Here is a 22,077-nt window from a genome sequence, read left to right as displayed (position 1 = left end):
ATCGTGATCTTCAAAAAGAGAGAGCAAGTGTAGCAAAATAGAACGCTCAGCAACCGAAACCAAAAGAGAACAGTGAGAAACAGGAGCATCGCAGCCTCAGTGAAGATGCGAAACAGGTTCAGAGTTGCCCAATTTTTGATGTGAATGTTCCAAATCAAGGTTTTGCTACCCTCAATATTTCAAGCGATCAACCATCAGACACTGTGTATTGGAATTCCAGTACAACACCTGGATTTCAACCTCGAGCAATGCCTGACAACTTCACTCAACAGTTTGCAGACAATATCTATACACGTGATCAGCAAAAGGCACGTCATTTGTTCGGTAGTCAAATGGATGACTCATTCCCAGAGACAAACAAAATGATGCACGCTCCCAACGGAGAGCTTAGTCGTCACTTAAATTTCATGCCACAGCAGTTTTCTGAGCAACAGTTCGCACAACGACCCCACAATGCTGAGTGGACCAATCATCAAGTGATGATGAATGCGTTCAGTCTACCAAAGATTAGTCTTGACCATTTCTCAGCCGATCCCTTGATGTGGCATCAATGGTACAGCTTTTTCAAGTCAACCCTTCACGACAATCCAGCTCTTTCAACTGTTCAGAAAATGACATACTTGCAAAACTCGGTAACTCACAAAGCAAAAGACTTCATCTGTGGTTACCCTTACAACGGAGACTTCTACGAGGAGGCACTTCAGGAACTTATCAGAAAGTTTGGAAAGCCGCAGCATGTTCTGAGTGCGTACCTCACACAACTTGAGCGATGGCCTAAGACCAGAATGGATGATCCCAGCATCTTTGTAAGTTTTGCGTCCTTCCTCAGACGTTTGGTACAGACCTTTCGATTCACCATTTTGAATCCGACCTAAGGGCTTCTGCGGTAGTTAAAGTTGCCAAGGAAAAGTTGACAACACCAATGACGATTCGCTGGAATCAACATGTAAGGAGCATGAGAATAGAGCAACCCAATTTGGCTGATTTTGCAGATTGGATAAGCATATATGTAGAGGCTTGCGAGGATGTCTTTCCACAAAGACCACAAAAAACAGACCGGGTTGAACGGCTTTCCCAAGGCCAGAAACACTCATAAATACACATAATTTTTCAAGCCAGCTTAAATTGTCAACTATGCTCTGGGGATCACAACCTTGGCCGCTGCAAAGAATACCTGAGAAAATCTGCAGCTGACCGTCACAATTGGTGAGGCATCACAACTTGTGTGTCAATTGCTTGAAGAGACATGAGAGTGGATTCTGTAAATCAAAAATTCGATGTCTAGTAGACAGATGCAACTGGCTTCATCATTCAACTCTCCATCGAGATGACTTCAGGACTTCGCAGAGAAGTGATTTCCAAGCAACGAGTAAAGGGGGATTTCAAACCAGGAACACCCCAGTGCAGTCAAACTACCGTAGAAACATCAGCCATACAACGCCTTAGCTTTCGTCAACAATCAGTAACACGCCAAATACCAACAACAGAAGGGGATACAATCAAAACAATTTCAACCCTCGTAAACCAAGCTATGGAAACAACAGCTCGCATCAAACTGCCTATCAGCAGCACAGCAATCCTCAGCAATCTAATAAAAGAAGTAACACCCACTTTCAATCAGTGACCAGCAATGAGCTGAATGATGATTCATCAAAACTTCCAAGGGTGCAAAACCACACTTGCAGCAGAAATCGTGAACCCACGTGGGTCAGAGCTTTTATTCAACTACAGGCAATACCAGTCACGCTCTTCTACAAAGACTTCAACATAGAGACTTATGCACTTCTGGACAGTGGAAGTGATAATACACAGATCACCAAAAACATTGCCGATGCTCTTCGAATTCGAGTCCCCAAAGATACAGAACTACCTCTAGCTTCGCTACATGGGGAGCACACAGTGACAACAGCTGATGTCATGGTTGGAATTGGTTCACTTAGCAGCTCAAAACAGGTGACAAGTCTTCCTGTGTACGCAACCTCCATCGAGTAGTTCCAGATGCCAACTGTCCCCGCAGAAATGTTGAAGACTTTGTAGAGACCATGATCATCTGGCAGAAATCAATTTCCCACAAATTCGTGACAACAAAATTGGAATACTCATAGGAACTGATGCTTTTCTGGCTACTGTTCCAAGACACTTCACTACCGGCAAACCAGGAACACCCTACGGAGTCAACACATTGTTAGGATGGACTTCGACAGGCCCTGTGCCACAAGAGTACTTTCAACCAAACAATAAAGGAAGCAGCAACCACAACATCACTCTTTTCAACCATCTCAAGCGAGGTAGTGACGACCCGGACGAAAACCTTCTACATCTTTTTTGAACCTTTGAAGGTGTCAACTTTAGTCAGGGTTCGACAAAGGGACACAATGAAGAGGACCAGAAGGCACTAAAGACTTTGACAGAGACCACACATCACAACGGGGAAAGATATGAGATTGGACTCCCTTGGCGAGAAAACGTCACACTGCCCAACAACTACTTCATGGCAAGGGTTCAGTGGCACGCCCTGCAGAAGCGATTAGAGAGAGACAACCAACTGAAACAGAGATATATGACCACTATCTTTGATGATATGGATAAGGGATACATAGCAGCTGTTACGAACCAGGATGCAAACAAAATTTGGTATCTACCGCATCATCCCGTCATCAACAACCAAAAACCAGACAAGATAAGACGAGTGAAAAATGCAGCCTCAAAATACAAAGGGGTTTCTTTGAACGATGCACTGCTAACGGGACCGGACCTTTTGTGCAATATACATGGATTGCTTCTACGGTTTCGTCAGTACGAGGTTGCAGTAACAGCAGACATAGAGGCTATGTTCATGCAAGTTGTAATCAGAGAAGAAGACCAAGATGCTCTCCGTTTTTTGTGGAGCGACAATGATGAGGAGAGGACATCCAAATACTAACGACTCATTTTTGGAGCAACTTGTTCTCCTGCCTGCGTAATTTTTTTTCTGCAAAAGTGCGCCAACGATAACAGACAAGAACATCCAAAAATATTTGACTCAATCACAAAACAATTCTACATGGATGACTTCAATCAAACATTCTCAACAGAGGAAGAGGCAGCAAATACAGCGACTGAGCAGAAACATGTTCTCAAAACAGGGGGTTCAACCTCACCAAGTTTCTCACCAATAACCCTGCTGTGCTGGAAAAGATTCCTGAGGAAGACAGAATTGGAGTTCTAAAGTTGCAAAGGATACTTGGTCAAACATGGAACCCTGAATCCGATCAACTTCTTTTTGCGAAACCCAAACTGAGCTATGAAAAAGAGAATATCACACAGAGAAAGCTTCTCTCAATGGCTGCTTCTTTGTTTAATTCCATTGGGATAATCTCGCCTTTTGCAATTCGACTGAGATGCATCTTGCAAAAAGTCATCAAACAAGGACACAATTGGGACCAGCTACTATGAGAGGAACATTACCACGAAATTCAGCAATGGATGGAAGACTTCCAGAACATGCCTCAATTCAAATACCTAAATGCCTAGTTCCCAACGTCGATGGAACTCACGAGTTGCACACCTTCACAGACGCTTCACTTTCAGCAGTATCAGCAGTGGTGTACCTGATGACAATCTCCGCTGACGGCTCAATAGCTACCCGCAACGTCAGCAGCAAATCCAAGGTGGCACCAATCAAACAGTTGAGCATTCCCAAGTTGGAGCTCGAAGCAGCTACATTGGGAGCAGAACTAGCAGGCTTCTGTGAGACCGAGATGACAATACATGTGAAGGGCAAAAAATTTTGGACCGACATCACAGCAGTACTCAGCTGGATCAAATCAAAGGATCGACAGAAGATGTACATCGCAAATAGGCTCAACAAAATTGCTGAGAACTCAAACAAAGACTACTGGCGACACGTACCAGGAAAAATGAACCCAGCTGATCATGGTACCAGAGGTCTAACTCCATGCGATCTTCAAAAATTGTGGATAACAGCACCTTCTTTCTTGATCAAACCTGAGAGCGAGTGGACATTCTCCGGTGACAAAACAGCTCAAACATACGCCACTCAAGTTGATGACAAGACCAGTGAAAAACCGTTGGTATATCCAAACAGATTTTCAAACTGGCCTAGACTCCTTGGCACAATTAGACATTTTTTCGAGCAGTACGCGTACTGAAGAGGTCGATCAAACGCGACGTACCTTGCGACTTGGACGACTTCCCGGCTGACGAAAACAAGGCTCGAAACTTTCTCTTGAGGATATCTCAGTCCACACACTTCTTGGACACAGTTTCTCGACTTCAAAGTAGACTAGCCCTAGACAAGAAGGAGAAACTATTACCATATACACCCTTTCTGGATAGCGATGGACTCCTTAGGGTTGAGGGACGAATTCAGAAATCTGGATTGCCTTTTCAGAGCAAACATCCGGTGATACTCCACAGCAAGTGCAGAGTTGCCAAACTGCTTATCGAGAAAGCACATCACGACTGCGGGCATCATGGAAATGAACATGTTCGTGCACATATCCAAGCAACGTTCATGATAGTTGGAATCCGCAGAGCTCTAAGAACTTTAAGGAAGTACTGCTTCATCTGCAGACGCTGGCGAGCAGACAATGTCAGACCAAAGATGGCTCCTCTACCAAACTTTCGCTTTCCGGAGCACTCCAAACTCTACCCATTTGTGAATACTGGAATGGACATGTTCGGTCCTTTTCACATTGAAAAATCCAGAACCCAGACAGAACTCAATTATGTCTGCATGTTTACATGCTTGGTCACACGAGCAGTGCACTTGGAAGTTTGTGAGGACCTCTCCACCGACTGTCTACTGATGGCTATTCGACGTTTTGTATCCAGACGAGGATACCCTGAGGTCATTGTTTCGGACAACGGAAAAAACTTTGTTGGAGCTAACCAGGGAATAAAACTCAATTTTCACGAAAACTACAAACCAGACAACAACTACATGCGTCTCCAGCTGGCACAACAGAACATCCAGTGGACGTTCAACCCACCTCTGGCACCGCACTTCGGAGGGGTTTGTGAACGACTTATCCAGTCGGCTAAACGAAGGCTACTTGTTGTCCTCGGAAGCCGCCGACTAAACCTTTGAGTCTTCCATACAGTCGTAGCGGAGGCAGAAGGAATTCTTAATTCACGCCCACTGACGCATGTTGGGAGCACTTTGAACGATGAGGAACCATTAGAACCGAATCATTTCCTGTGAAGACGCCACATCTGCCTAAAACCTGCAGCAAACAACAGAACCAGGTTTTTAATTAGAGACTTCAAGGAGTCACAGACCCTGTTGGACCACTATTGGTCTCGTCTTCTCAAAGAGTTTTTACTGGAACTTAACAGACGGACAAAATGCCAGCAAGCCAACGCTGAGCTCAAGGAAGACGATGTTGTTTGGCTCTACAAAGATTTTACACCCCGAGGAATTTGGCCCATTGGTCGGATCATCAAAGCACATGTGAGTAAAGATGGAGTGTCAAGAAGCGGAGGGTGAATGACTCCTTCAATCATGTCAAACCGATGCATAAACTCACTCAAGCGGAAACTTTTGAAGCAGTAAATTTGAATTTCTGATGTCAATTATTTTGTTCTTTTCTGATAAATTTATATGCTAAGTTTTGTTGTTGCTTGCCGGAGTGTAAACGGTCCGTAACTGTTCAGCCCCCCAACCCTTCCCCTTGTTATTTAGTTCAAATTTATTGAGTTCATTCATAATCGCTGTAAAAGTCATATCTCTAACTTTGATTTTTCATGACTTTCAATGCCAAACCTTTTCATTCATCATCATACATGAGTTTCATCGTGCCACACTTAACTTTGGTCGCATATGCGGGTATAAACCACACCTTGGTAAGCTATTATTTAACAAGCATACAAGCTTATAGAAGAATACAAAGCAAAATAAACTCTTGAAAATCAGTCGTTGTCTCTGAAAGCGGATCAGACTAAAGAAAAGATAACAATTCAGCTTCTAAACTGAAGGCTATTAAGCTTTCTACAAATGCCAGCAAGCAATAGGTCTAATGAACTTTAATAACCCAATGAATTTAACAATCGGGCTCCATCCATCGGTTTCTTTTAATTTTGCTCCTTAGACCATGACCGTGTATTCGGCATATTGTGTGGGTGCAAAAAAATCCGGCCTCATATAGCTTTGAACCCGCACCCTTCAGGACTAAAGTCTGACATAGTAACCACTATAACAACTTTGGCATTAAACCGCTTCTATTTTAGCAAACTTCAATTCGGAATGAGGGCAATTGAGATCATGCAAAAATAAAGAAGTCAAGCGTTAAAAAAGTCACTTGACAGCAAAGAATGTTCCAGAACAAAAGTGTAAAAACAGCCGAGCAAAAATTTTGCAAAAGACACGTTTACAATAATTTCTTCAAATTTCCTTCGATTGCATTTAAAAAAGATCAGCAGAACTATCCTTAGGTTTTAAGTCATCCTGGCTCGTAAAAAAAACCACGATGAGACCAATAACAGCCTCTCTATTGCTTCGCGGGCTATTATTAACTGGAAATGAGAGCACGCATGCAATTCAGTCGAAAAATAGCATGAATGAACTTGAAAAAGCTAATTTGAAGCGTGTGGCATCTCAGGTTTTAACAAAAAATTTGAAATAAATAACAACAAAGAAGAATTAAAAACAAAAATTGAAAACTATTGAAAATAGTGGAACATTTGAAAACCCGATTGTGTGGGTTCCACTATTCCAATTGAAAACCCGATTGCGTGGGTTTTATTATTCCACCTGAAAACCCGATTGTGTGGGTTCGACTAAACTAATTGAAAACCCGATTGTGTGGGTTCGACTAAACTAATTGAAAACCCGATTGTGTGGGTTTTAATTCACATAATAAATCAACATGATAGTGGCGAGGGGCCAATAATCTGAGAGTTGCTGTGATTCAAAACTTGGATAATGACTTTGAACTGAAAACTAATAGCAGGACAATCAGTTAATAAAGTCGACTCAGATTATCTTACCAAGCCATATATTAATCGAAATTTTGCAATCTCGAAATTTTGCAAAATTTTGAAATTAATCGAAATTTTGCAAAACCAATAATAACTCCACTCAGCTATGGCTATCGCACTTATTTAAACCGAGAAAATTGACCAGTTATGACTAACAAAAATGCAAACAAAACTGGTAACATGCACCCACAATGTCTCCAATATGGGCTTCGATCTACTTTATCTTTAATCCTTTTCATAGAATTCATTGCCTAAACCCTCTCAACGGTCAAAGAGAACCATTAAGTAGGAAAAGAACCATTTCGGAAAACACGTCAACTTCTCTAGTCTAGAAAAAAACTTGATTTTGTGATGTTTCAAATGAAATAAGTTCACTCCGAAATAAGTTCACAGACAGTTGTGGCTATCCAATCCGCTCTACCAAGAAAGTCAAGTCGCTTTTTTAATCTACCAAATGTGAATTGCATTGAGATCTTTTGTTTGAGATCAATTAAATACCTTCAATGTCATCACTGATTCCGGATGATGCAAGACTGGTCACTGAATCTGCAGATTTCACTCCCGCTTTCTTCGAGTCTTTCTTTTCCTCTTTATCCTTTCCTTTTTTGTCCTTTTCTTTGCCCTTCGACTTATCCTTTTCCTTGTCTTTCTTGTCCTTTTTGTCTTTATCTTTTCCATCCTTCTTCCCATTTTTCTTCTTTCCATCTGCTTCCTCCGAATCCTCATCTGCTTCATCTTCTTGATCACCATCACCATTCTTCTTTTTCTTATCTTTATCTTTCTTCTTGTCTTTTTCCTTTTCTTTATCCTTGTCTTTTGACTTCTTATCCTTAGATTTCTTGTCCTTCTGTGACTCGTGAGTGCTTCGATCATCGTCATCGTCAGCTTCCGTGTCGTTGTCACTGGCTCCGAACTCCATGACTTCGCTTGTTTCATGATCAACACTTTCCTTTGAGCCAAACTTCTTGCCTCCGAATAAGCTGAACTTGCTCTTTTTCTTTTCTTCTTTCTCGTCCTCTGAAAAAATTGTTGAAAGTTAATAGTAATTTAGATTTTACGATAGGAGAGAATTTTACGGTTCGCAGTCAAACGCCTATTTAACCTGAATTATTTTTGAATTAGGCAGCTTATATTTTTCCAAAAATGCTGATTTCTACGCGTTTTCTGGATGATTCATAGAAGAGTCAAAATAGAGGAGTCGTTGAAAATAAATAATTGTTAGAAGGCTGAGAGAGAACAACCTAATGTAAATCGTGCATAAGATAAGCTTGACAAGAAGCTCAACTTGTTCAACGTATACTTGGCAAGAGAAATGAAGCCTTGCGGAACAAGAAAGAACATGAAAACAGGTTATAAGAGGTGCCCAAGTTCGAGAGCTCAAGACCAGTTGGTGCAAATGGGTAGCACACTAGGCTTGCAAGTAAGATATTCTGGTTCGAATCCAGTACTTGCCCCTTTTCACAGTATTTGCACCTGCATAGACCCCCCCCCCCCCCCCCTAACAATAATAACGCGTGAAGCCTTAATTGATTTAATTTCAAATAAACTAATTGCAGCAATCGTGATAAGCTCATTCACATTACAGCACAGTTTAGTTCATGTGAATTCATGAAAGATCTTAGATCAAGAAAAGTAAGCAGAGCGCCTCAAAGAAAGCGGCTAAAACTAGAGGTGAAATCGACATGACTGCAACTTCCTACAGCAGAGCAAATAATAAGAACATAGACGGCCGATTTCAGAAAATAACCGCGATAGACCTACTCGACTTTCATTAAATCGAAACGCATTGAAAAACATACCCGGCAGATTGCCGGAAAATAGCCGCCGTTGATTCCAATAAGCATGATTGCGATTGAAAGAATAGAATATATTGAAAAAAAAAGATTTTTGTACAAAAACATTCTTTAAGTCCGATTTATTTTGATGGCATTTCGTAGTTGAACATACTTCTGTTTCTTAGAGAGAGGCTACAGGGGCTACTATCAATACCAATAAGCATTAGAGACGGTAACTAAGACTTATAGGAACGACGTTCAAATGGCGGGCATCTAAAATTGGGCTTTATGGGTTTATCCCGTTTCTATTTCTGATTTCAATTTTTTATACTGACTCTGTTCATTTTGAACTGCTTTGCTGAACAACTGATGTTCAAATTCACTTTTAGCAGAATGAGAGAAGAGAGAAACTAGCCTAGAGAAGTCAAAAAGATTTCAGACAAAATGCTGAAAAAGCGGCAAAATGAGGTAAAGCGAAACATTTTTTTATTCGACGAAGTAAAAAAACATAGCAGGACAAGTCCTGACGTACAATTTAAAGAATTTTCATTGACTTAACAAACAACTAGACCTAGAACGGACAATGGGTGAATTGGGAAAACCATTTCTAAAAAAATCAGATGAAAAAAACAAAAAAAACCAGAAAATCAATGTCAAAATGCTGCTAGGGAGAACAAAAAACCACTAGTGAGATATGTATAATTTCGATTCTAACAAAAAACTAGGTCCAGAATGAGCTGTGAATGGATTGGGAAAACTATTTAGAAAAAAATCCGATCCAAAAAATCGAAAAAACAGTAAAAATCAGAGAGAAATTGCCGCATGTGAACAAAAAACCACTACCGAGGAACCGAATTTTTGTTCAAACACCGTTTTCTCACTCTACTTTAAAATTAGAGCGAAAAAAATTCACGCCGCAAAACCACTCGCTTTTTCGCTCCATTTCCTGTTTCGGCGTGACCAAAATCACCACTCCAATTTGACTTCAAAAATAATGAAAATGTGTGAACAGATCTTTAAAAAAAAGACAGCGCCCCAATACAATTCAAATTCTTCGAATTGTAAAAAAAAGGAACGCTATAATAGCCGGCTGAGAAGATGAGGGCGGCTATTAAAAAGCACAGAAAACGACTAATGTCGGACGAATTGCTCTCGAACAACAGGCGGGATTGAGGGGATCGTAACCGGGATATTTTATGGGGCAAAAAATGCGCCCCAGGAGGGGTTCGAACCCCCACCCTCCGTCGTAATATCCCTCATCATTAACCACTCCGCTATCAGTTGCTTTTCAAACGTAACTTCACAATCGTTATTTTAGCAACGATTTAATTTCTGAATAATAGCAATCAAGATCACAAAAAAGTTAAGTAGACAAGCATGAATAAGTCACAAGATATGTTAAACCGAAAGATTGTTCTGGAATAAAACGGTCAAGCAAAAACTTAGCAGAAAAAGTCACACACATGTTTACAATAATTGCTTCCAATTTCGTTCGAGAGCAATTAAAAAGATAAATTAGAAGTCTTTTATTTTCTAAACACTAAGGATTAGATGTGGAGTAATTTGTGTTACACAATGGGAGAAAACTTTCTAAGAGGACTGTCAATTTTCAGATGTCTTTCAAATTTCAAATAATTAGAGCACTAAAGTTGTGGGCTGGGTTTAGGCCCACTGTACTTTTTATAATGTGGGCACAGCAAGCTAATTAAAAAAAAAATGCGCAAAAGAGCTAAAAGCTGATGCAAGAAGTTAAACGACATGATCATCGAAGAAAAAGAAATAAAAGAGTTAACTAGAATTTTTTCGCAATCGACCTGATGCAAAAATTGACTGAAGCCGTTACTCACTTAAACATAGCCGGCAGATTGCCGGAAAACAGCCACGATAGACGCTTGTGGCGTTACATGAATTGAAACAACTATAGAAATAAAATAGACCGACCGCCAGTCCTTTAATAGACCACTAGACTTTTTGGTTTGCTTCGGACTGTCATTTTTATTAGACACATAAGCTCTATAAGGAGAAAGCACTAAGAGGGCTTTTTAAAATTAGGATATTTTCCGTTTGTGCCCCTCAGCTTAGTGGGCGCATATTTTTTGCACCCCCAGATGCACGTGCAATATTTGGGGGGGGGCACAAACGGAAAATATCCCAAAATTATTATTCGAAATCAAAAACTCAAGACTCTAATATTCAAGAATTAGGGCATATGTTTGGCACTACTTAGATGCACACTATTGAACTTTAATAAGTAAATGATCATAAAATTTAAAGTTTCATAAGTGAGCTCAGAAGTCATTTTTTGAGTGAGGTAAGTCATTGAAAAAGTCAATTCCAAGAAGTCACGGTAAGACGAAACAAAAATCTGTTAGACGAAGTAAAAAAACATAGCAGGACAAGTCCTGACGTACAATTCAAAGAACTTTCATTGACTAAACAGAAAACTAGACCTAGAACGGACTATGAATGGATTGGAAAAACCACTTAGAAAAAAATACGATCCAAAAAATCGAAAAAAAAAACAGAAAAAAATCAAAGCGAAATTGCCACATGCGAACAAAAAACTAGCGAGAAAGCGATTTTTTGTTCAAACGCCGTTTTCTCACTCTACTTTAAATTTAGAGCGAAAAAATTTCACGCCGCAAAACCACTCGCTTTTTCGCTCTACTTCCTGTTTCGGCGTGACCAAAATCACAACTCCAATTTGAGTTCAAAAATCATGAAAATGTGTGAACAGATCTTAAAAAAAAAAGACAGCGCCCCAATACAATTCAAACTCTTTGAATTGTAAAAACATAGCAGGACAAGTCCTGACGTACAATTCAAAGAATTTTCATTGATAAACAGAACACCTAGACCTAGAATGGACTATGAGTGAAATCAGAAAACCATTTTTTAAGAAATCAGATAAAAAATAAGAAAAAAACAGAAAATCAATGTCAAAATGCCGCATGTGAACAAAAAAACCACTAGCGAGAAAAGAAAATTTAATTAAAACAAAAAAAACTAGGCCTAGAATGAGCTGTGAATGGATTGGGAAAACCATTTAGAATAAAAATCGGATCCAAAAAATCGAAAAAACAGTAAAAATCAGAGTGAAATTGCCGCATGTGAACAAAAAACCACTACCGAGAAACCGAATTTTTGTTCAAACACAGTTTTCTCACTCTACTTTAAAATTAGAGCGAGGAAAATTCACGCCGCAAAACCAGTCGCTTTTTCGCTCCATTTCCTGTTTCGGCGTGACCAAAATCACTACTCCAATTTGACTTCAAAAATCATGAAAATGTGTGAAAAAAGACAGCGCCCCAATACAATTCAAATTCTTTGAATTAAAAAAATTTTAGGAGCGCTATAATAGCCGCCTAGAATTGAGGACGCGGCTATTAAACATTGCCATTTACTTCATATCATTCAATTCAAAAAGCAGAGAACAAACAAAACAGAAAAAAGCAAATTCCGAAGACATTTTGGAAGGTTCTCCGAAAAAACAAAACATAAAACAACATGTCGTTTTAGTTCAATCAACGACCTGCAAGATAAACGAGAATCCACTGGCTAACGAGAATCCACTGGAATTCAGAGAATTCACTGACTAACAGATACAAAAAATTGAAGAGCATATAAAAGCAAAACCGGCGAAAATTAATTTATATAGTTCAGTAGAAAATGGACAATTAATCATCAAAGTCGACTCGAGGTTTAAAAAAAAACTTGAATAATTTAAAAACTTTTGAAAAGCAACAAGGAAAAAAACGCAAATTAGAAAGGGGCCTAAACTGGGCTCGATTCAAGCAGTTTTCGTAACCAAGAGAATTAATTTTAAATTTTGACCAAATAAATTAAATGTCAACCAAGCCAATAATAATTGACACAAAAAACTCGATGAATTGTAAAAATTTAACGATAACTCGAAAAATACAAAACTACTAAAAAAGCCTAAATCTGAACAGTAAAAACTAAATAATTGACCTGCAAGTCATCACTTTGTCATTTTGCTCTACGCTACAATATTTTTACAGAAAAAAATAAGCCCAATGGAAAACGAAAAGTTTGAGCCAGGCATCTCGCAAAAAAGCAATTTAAAGCAAGAAAGCAATTTAAAGCAATAAACTGATATAAATTTAAAGCTACACTTGAAAGCCACTCAATATGAAAGCTACAAAAACATTGGTATTTAAAAAATACGCTAAGTTTGCTTAACGATGTTCCACAATAAAACTGCGTGAATATAGAGCTACGAAGAGCTATTCAATTAAAATATAACCAACGATATTTGCTACATGTAGCAACTCGCAGAATTACACCAACTTGCAGTGGAACTAGCAGTCACATTAAAGCTGCTCCATACCTAACGATCACAAAAAATGTGGAAAAGTAAAGAAACAGTCGGCCATTCCTCAAGATAATTAAAACAATTGAGGCCATTCTTTTTAAACGTGAAGAAAAAATGAAGAATTAGAGTCACTAACAGACTAGCAGAAGAATCAGCATTGAGCATTTTAAATTGAACCTAAATTATTGCCTCTATTAACTTTTTTATTAACTTTTCGTAAACTTTTTATAAACTTTTAAACATACCCGGCAGATTGCCGGAAAATAGCCGCCGTTGATTCCAATAAGCATGACTGGGATTGAAATAACAGAAGATATTGAAAAAAAAAATTTTCGTACAAAAACATTTTTTTAAGTCCGATTTATTTTGATGGCATTTCGTAGTTGAACAAACTTCTGTTTCTTAGAGAGAGGCTACAGGGGCTACTATCAATAACAATAAGCATTAGAGAGAGGTAACTAATACTTATAGGACCGACGTTCAAATAGCGGGCATCTAAAATTGGGCTTTATGGGTTTATCAATAAATTTTTTTATACTGACTTCAATTTTTTATACTGACTGTTCATTTTGAATTGCTTTGCTGAGAAACTGATGTTCAAAATCACTTTTAGCAGAATGAGAGAAGAGAGAAACTAGCCTAGAGAAGTCAAAAAGATTTCACGCAAAATGTTGAAAAGGCGGCAAAATGAGGTAAAGCGAAACATTTTTTTATTCGACGAAGTAAAAAAACATAGCAGGACACGTCCTGACGTACAATTCAAAGAATTTTCATTGACTTAACAAACAACTAGACCTAGAAAGGACAATGAATGAAATGGGAAAACTATTTCTAAAAAAGTCAGATGAAAAAAAAACAAAAAAAACAGAACATCAATGTCAAAATGCTGCTAGGGAGAACAAAAAACCACTAGTGAGATACGTAACTTTGATTCTAACAAAAAACTAGGTCCAGAATGAGCTGTGAATGGATTGGGAAAACTATTTTAAAAAAATCCGATCCAAAACATCAAAAAAACAGTAAAAATCAGAGTGAAATTGCCGCATGTGAACAAAAAACCACTAGCGAGAAAGCGAATTTTTGTTCAAACACCGTTTTCTCACTCTACTTTAAAATTAGAGCGAAAAAAATTCACGCCGCAAAACCACTCGCTTTTTTGCTCCATTTCCTGTTTCGGCGTGACCAAAATCACCACTCCAATTTGACTTCAAAAATCATGAAAATGTGTGAACAGATCTTAAAAAAAAAAGACAGCGCCCCAATACAATTCAAATTCTTTGAATTGTAAAAAAAAAATAGGAGCGCTATAATAGCCGGCTGAGAAGATGAGGGCGGCTATTAATTAACTTTTCATGAACTTTTTATTAACCTTATTGAACTTAAATTATTAACGCACCCAAAATCTTTGACAAGAACCGAAATGTGCATTTTCTAATTAATTTTTACAATATTCGTACAGTAACATACAATCAATTAAGGTTGGGCGAATTGTTCTGAAACAACTGGAAAGCCTTTGACTTCGGTGTAGCTAGCATGGTCTTAGGGAGGCCAGCCGCAGCGACCTTTGTGTAATGTGAAAAAAATGGAGGAGGGGTGAATTTACTACGCTTAGCGCTTGCTAAAGCTCTAAGAGAGCCGCTTAAAGATTTAATGCCCTCGAGGTTTACCAGTTATCGCATTTTTCAAGACAAACAATCAATGAGACGAAAAATCGATCAAGCGAAAAATTGAGAAGCTTGGGGGGGTGTAGTAAAAGGGGTGTGTGGAGTGCGGGGGGGGGGGGGGGGGGGGAGGGGGGTGGAATGAGGTCCATCACACCATAATGTTGGTATGTCTCAGCAACTTCGGTGAACCGTACACTAAGAGGCGAAAAAAGCTCTAACCGCGCTGCTCAGTAACTTAACTCTTTTGCCATTTTATCACGTTTTTTAAAACGAAAAATCAAATGGGTCAACAAAAACTCGAATAAGTTGAATATTCCAAAAAAACCAAAAGAACCCCAATTAGTGCTATTAACTTTGTTAGAGATGATTAAACAATCTGGCTACATCAAGGCTACAATATTTGCAGAGGGCTTATCTGTCGAGACCCTCATTACAACATGTCTTTCATTGTTTTCGAACCAAATTCAACTAAGATTGAGTTAGAAGTGCAGACGACAAGTGTTTAGGTATGCATGAATCCCATATCCCCAATTGCAATCGAAAGAAGGGATTTTTGTGCAAATACATTTCGATAGTGCCAACTATTTTGTGAAACTAGCCTACAGAAGTCAACAAAATTTCACGCAAAAATTCGAGCAAGCTGTGAACCACAGTAAAGCCAAACAAATTTTTTTTCGACGAGTTAAACATAGCCAGAAGAATTCAGGAACGGACTCGAAAGAAAAACAATTTTTTTCAGAAACTACATAAATCACTGAAGAAAAATAAAAAAAAAAGCAAATCAAAGTGAATTGATGAAATATTTAGACTCAAAAGCCAACTTAACTAATAATGTAAGTGCAGATAGAAACGAAAAACTTTCTTTAGTCACAAAAAATCACAAAAGATCACAAAAAATCTTACATAACAATAAGGAAAGCGATAATAGGCCACAAACGTCCGAGAAAAATGAATACTTGCGTTTCAAATTTGATATTTTTGTTGAGTTTCCAAACAAAAATAAGATTGAATAACATTAAAACTGTAATAAACTCACACATACAAAAGTCTTTCGAGCGACAGGCCTCTATTCAATCCACAACAAAAGCAATGAAGCAAAAAATGGGCAAAAAATTTGCTTGCGTAAAAAAACCGCAAAATGGTTGAAAACCTCGATAGTAGAATAAAAAATAGATTAAAAAACCAAAAACACTATCAGTACATTTTCTAAATGATTAACTTGGCCTATTCAAACCTTTTAAACGAAAAAATAGTAAGAACCAAAAAAACTGCTTGAAAAAGCCACACACGACTGTGGGCTTTACACTGTTAAGTTTCATCTACTAAGGACAATTCGGTGGGAGTGGAGATGTGGCGTGAACTACTCTTGGAGATGTGGCGTCGGTCGGACGAAAATCGATCTTGCGGGTAAAAATATGATTAAAAGAACACGAGAAGACGAACAGAAAAATGTATCAGAAGACCAAATACAGTTATACAAAATATACAGAATCTACGCCACGCATCAGAAAAATTTCACTAACTTAAAAATATTTCTGGGGCAAAATGCCAGCTAAAAATTTTGCCAGCTAAACCATTCCAAACTTAAACTACAACCGGCATGGCTGAGAGGAACCTATAGCAATAGGCTGAAATCGTGATAGTTGCAAAACAGATCTTCATTCTTTTAAATCTAAACTATACACGCAGACAACAAACTTCAATTGTAAACTATACAAACATAATTAGTAGGCATTTGTATGACCAAGCGATAATAGAGGAAAGGATAGCTTTTGTGTTATATAATTCTATCTTCTCCTCTCTTACCTCTGCGACATACATATGCCTACTACTAACATATGATTAATACAGATAAACCCCCTTTTTTAAATCAAATAACTCAATTCCCTTTGCCTAGGGGAATTAATTCGTAATACAATGAAGTTAACTCACACAGCTTGATCATCTGCAACTGAAGCTGTTAATTTGTGTTAAGCAAAGCAACATTCACGCTAACATTAAACTAGCAAAAGCAGACACGTAGAGCGTACCTGACGAAACTTCACCATGTGTACCTTGATGAATTTATGTACATTTAATATAAATTCGATCTCAATCAACCCAAAACACAATCAGCAACAACATGGCAGACAAGAGCTCGAGTCAATTTTCTTTTTATGACTAAACTGGAATGGATCTCATTACAATGACATAATCACTGATGAAACATACGCCATTTAGATTGACATCTCATAGAACGCTTTCCATACAAATAATTTCAACGCCTTATCTGGCGTTGACAATCAAATCTTGTCAACATATTTTGAAAAACATTCGATTGTCAACGAAAGGTAAAATAGATTAGCGGAAACCGTTAAAAAATAGCCGCCGTTGACGCGCTTGATGCACATCGGGATTGAAACAAAAAAAATAAGAAAAAAAGGGATAAATTGACCCAATTTCTGTCTGTCTGTTTTTTTTTCAGTATCAAAATGTGTTCTAATACGGCGTGCCGTTTCAGTTAGATTCTAAACCTATACTTAATTCAGCTTCTAAACTGAAAGCTAGCAAACACTTTAATGGTAACCTAATTCACTATGACTTAATGACCGGTCTTTATCGGTTATCCCGTTTCTTTTATTTTGCTCTTTTGTTATTGACCGTATTCACTACAGTGCGTAATTCAATGCGTGAAAGAATTTAGAATTCATTCAGATGAAACAGTGAGCGAGGTAAGTCAGACGTCAAACGTGAAAATCGTGACTTATGTAAAACGAAAAACATGATCAAAAGGTAAAGCGATTTAAAAAAAGCATATCAGGACAAGTCCTGACGTAGAATCCCAAGAATTTTCATCGACTAAACAAAACCTAGACCTAGAACGGACTATAAGTGAATTGGGAAAACCATTTCCAAAAAGAAAAAAAACTGAAAATCAATGTCAAAATTCCGCATGCAAACGAAAAACCACTAGATAGAAAGAGAAATTTGGTTCAAACACAAAACTAGGCCTAGAATGAACTATGACTGGATTGGGAAAACCATTGAAAAAAATCCGATCCAACAAATCGAAAAAAAGAAAAAATCAGTGAAATCGACGCATATGAGAAAAACCACCAGCGGGAAACCGAATTTTTGTCCAAACACCGTTTTCTCACTCTAATGTAAAATTCGAGTGAAAAAAACTAATCACTTTAAAACAAGAAAATGAAAAAGAACAATGACGTATATGACCGCAAAAGACGATAAAGCAGGTGATGAAAATTTCACAATGAGTTGCAAGTTTTTTTTAAAAAAAAACAAATTTTTGGCAAAAACCCATGCGATACGTTTAGTTTTATTTCGCTGAGCCGCTGCAAATTGAGAGAAAAACTCCAAAAAAATTTTCAGGTAGAAAACGGAGGTGAGAAAAACGAAATGAAAAACAAAACCAAAAACATTTTCTGTAAAATTGCAACAAAATTTAGACAAAAATTAAGGATCAACTACCATCAAGCTACCTCTGATCAAGCGTCCGCCAATCCAAAACATTGTCGATTTAAAAACGTAAAAAGAAAAACGAAAAAAGAAATGAAAAAAGTCAGAAATTGGTAATATCTGTCATTGATAAGTACACTGAATAAATTTCAACAACACCTCTACAAAAGTTCATATTAAAAACTATAACAGTAAAAAGTAGCAAAAAGCACACAGTCAGAAGAATTCAGCAAAAGTAAGCAAAAAACGCAAAAAACGCAGAAACCTTCAAAAAAATTAATCAATTATCTTTTCCAAATTGACTCAAAACTAAAATCAAAACCATAAACATGCATAAAAAACAACTAATTTGGACTACAGGCATCACCAAATGCTATAGAAACTTGAAGAACACAAAGGGAAATTAAAAACAACTTGAAACAAAATCAAAATAATGCATTTTTTGATTTCACGAGAGCACAGAGAGAGCCAAAAAAAATGTTTATTGGAGCGAAACGAGTATTGAAAAGCTTCCAAAACAATAGGAAAGTAAGGGTAAAAATATTTTCTAAGATAAGACAGAAAAAAAAAACAAAAAAACAGCACAAAAAATAAAACAATTAAAAATTTCTCAGTTTACTGTCATTTTTCTTTTAAAAAAACCCGTTTAACACCAATAAAACTGTAATCACTTGGTATCATAAAACTCCATAACTAATATGCGTCTATTCAAAGCCCATACAAAGTAGTATAACAGAACAAATGCAAAAAATTGTTAGAAATCGCCTAAAATTCAGCAAAATAGCCGAAAAACCTACAAAATGGTATTAATTCATATTAATAACCAGAAACCTACAAACCACTATAAAAACAACCCTTAAAACAATACAATATCATAATACAACTTCTAAACCAAAAATTAAAAAGAAAACGGTTTTAAAAAGCCGCACGTGAACACAAAGTTTTTCTCGCTCACAGAAACTTTTTCACACCTCAATTTCTCGCTCTCGAAAACAGCGGAATGAACAGAAAACCGCTCTCTTTTCGCCGCTCCACTCTTCGATTTTGTTCAGCACCCAAACCACTCCAAAATTTTTCACGCGTTTCATTTCCTGCTTCAAAATTCACTCCAACTGAAGTGATGAAAAAAAGACTTCTACAATACTCCTCTTCGAGTTGTAAAAAGACAGAAAAATGAGAGCACCTAAATAATAGCCGTTGAGAGGCTGACGGCGGCTTTTAAAAATAGGTATCAAGAAAAAGTGCGCAATAAAAGACCAGCAGGACAAACAGCTGCTACCAAATTCGATTGAGAGCAGTTGAAAAAAAACTTTGGCTAGCTTGTAAATAAGTAAATATTTTGACTGTTCTTTGATGTATGACTTTCAAAACAAACACTGTGAGATCGTATGTGATCTCAAACTTGTGTTCTCAATTTGAGTTTAATTCTGGTTTTAAAGAGATGGGTAGCAGAAACGCAACTTACTTTTGACGTCTGTTGTCTCATGACTCTCGTCATCCTCCTTTTCTTTGTCCTCTTTCTCCTTCTTTGATTTTTTGTCCTTCTTATTTTCTTTTTCTTTATCCTTATCCTTGTCTTTGTCCTTCTCTTTGTCGTCTTTCTTCTTGTTTTTCTTCCCTTTTTTACCTTAAATTTGAAATTGTGTTCATAAAAATAGAAACTAACGTTCATTTTAGATTTGAACGTTAGGGTTCTCGGTTGCCGTTAAGGAATTTAAATTCACCTAATCTATTCGGAGTTGTAGTTTAAAAACAGATGCAGGTCCAAACGAAAAATGCAAGTCCGACCTTTAAAACCTTCCACTATACCCACAAAAATGGCCCGTTTCTGGTAAAGTAGATATTTGAAATGATCAATTTGATAAAAGCTTATGATTTCAATTTTAACCCCATTATTATACACTTAAGCTACCATCATCCCTATTAGCAATTAGATGGAACGGTTGACAATTTTTCCGCAAAAAGACTTCAAGATTCAAAGATTGCACATTGCTGATCTTAAGACATTCAGCTACTTTGCATTTACACACTTCGCACATCATTCATTTTGACTTTTTATAACGGTTTAGTGTGATTAAATGTCTGGCACAACCCTTCGATACAGGAGTTATTTTGCACTGACACGAACAATTTCTTCAATACTGATTTACTCTGCATATTAAGAGCAACCAGTAATATAATTCAAGAAATTTTCACAATAATCGGGTTAGTTTTCTTACGAGAAGTTGAAATATTCACTGAAATTTAATTAAAGGTCACAACAAATTTTCCATATTAGGTGAGTAATTATGAATTTTCCTTTATATTAGGTCTTATGTGTCTTGGTGTCTCCTTTTGTCAGAATGTTATTTGACGTTTGTCATTATAGTGTTCGAAGGTGATCTGAGAGAGTACTAAAAGTCTGTTACCTTTGTCTTTCTCGTCTTCTGCCCAGGAATCTTCGCTCAGATCCAAATCAAGCTCAGCAGCAAAAGACACCTTCTTCCCTGAAACACCTATGTAAACATAATTCGTCCAAATACTGCTCAAACGAAGCGCATTGAAATCTAAGCAAGAATTTGAGGGGCAAGAATTAGCGGACCGCTGATCCCGTTGTCTGTCCCCCCGGGTCTCTTAAATTAATATATTTATAAATTGTTTTGTTAATTATTAAAACTGGAGAAATTAATTCCTTTTTTAAAGCAAAGAAATACTAGCCTCCAAAAAAATTTCGGCAAATGGTTGTGAAAATAGCACAGTACAAAGTACACCACTTTCGCACTTACCGGGTTGAAATTTCTTAACAATCATATCAAGATCATACATGATCCCAAACTAATGCTTTTTTTCATTTATGACTTAGTCTGATTGCTACCAACACGTTACTCAACTCAACATCGCAACTCACCGTCGTCATCTTTTGACTTGTCTTTGTCAGACTTCTTGTCTTTTTTCTCTTTTTCCTTTTCTTTTTCCTTTTCCTTGTCTTTTCCATTCTTTCCATTCTTTTTGTCTTTCTCCTTGCTCTTGTCTTTCTCTAAAAAACACAAAATCATAGGATGAACAAGAGAAGAACCGCTGAAATGTTTGTCCGCTGTTAACTTTTCTGTATTTTGAGACACCTTAAACTCAGTGCAAACAAAAATAATTTGATAACTGCCCAGCACCAAGCATGTCTCTATTAGATAGCACAGTTAAATTTTTCTCGAAAAATAAAAACATAACCGACTAAACGTCGGAAGAATTGCTCTCGAACTACTAGTGGGAGCTCTAATCAATTGCAGACTGTTTCAGTCGGGGGGGGGGGGGGGGCTAAATAGGACTAAGAAGTTCAGTAGTGGGCTTCAAATAACCACATCAGAGGTTAAGATATACCACTACTAAGATTTAAAGTGAAAAATGGCACCAGTTCCGGCGCAATTTTCAGTTGACTTTTAGTATTAAATTGCCGCCAATTGAGTTCAGCTGCTTGAAATTGTGATTGAGGGTAAATTTTAGATCACGCGAAACGCAAAAAGTCAAGGGCGTAAAAGTCACTCGAAAAGTCAAAACGGTCAAGCGAAAATTTTGCATTAAAAAAGACACACACGTTTACAATAATTGCTACGAACTTCGTTCAAGAGCAATTAAAAATAACCAAATAACATCGGGCGAATTGCTCTCAACTGATGATCGCTTAGCTTCCTTAGTAGCTAGCTACGCTTCGGTACGCTAGCTTAAGATAAAGCGAGGGGAGTCAGCTTTAGTGAAACTCCAAGAACCGCCCTTCAGACTATAAATTTACGTCTCCATTCGGTGAATCATATACAATTTTATCCCAATTTGAGGACGAAAAAGTACATCAAATTGAACTAAAAACCAGCAGGACTAATCTAACGTTGTTTAA

The 22,077-nt window shown here is 37.5% G+C and overlaps 1 protein-coding gene across 1 annotated transcript in view; it reads right to left on the bottom strand.

The window, feature by feature from the left end:
* LOC142338008 (uncharacterized) overlaps positions 1 to 22,077 on the bottom strand; it is a 95,065-nt gene that overhangs the window by 14,800 nt on the left and 58,188 nt on the right. Inside the window, exons 17-21 of the mRNA XM_075387642.1 lie at positions 21,100 to 21,228; positions 20,621 to 20,698; positions 19,678 to 19,839; positions 16,787 to 16,810; positions 7,480 to 7,998 (exon numbers count right to left, since the gene is read on the bottom strand). Of these exons, the coding sequence (XP_075243757.1) occupies positions 7,480 to 7,998; positions 16,787 to 16,810; positions 19,678 to 19,839; positions 20,621 to 20,698; positions 21,100 to 21,228 (912 nt within the window). The remainder of the gene's footprint in view (positions 1 to 7,479; positions 7,999 to 16,786; positions 16,811 to 19,677; positions 19,840 to 20,620; positions 20,699 to 21,099; positions 21,229 to 22,077) is intronic.

The sequence above is a fragment of the Convolutriloba macropyga genome, chromosome 4, assembly GCF_964194025.1.
Source record: "Convolutriloba macropyga chromosome 4, txConMacr16.3, whole genome shotgun sequence".
Taxonomy (NCBI): domain Eukaryota; kingdom Metazoa; phylum Xenacoelomorpha; order Acoela; family Convolutidae; genus Convolutriloba; species Convolutriloba macropyga.
This window is presented reverse-complemented; position numbering and strand designations above follow the sequence as displayed.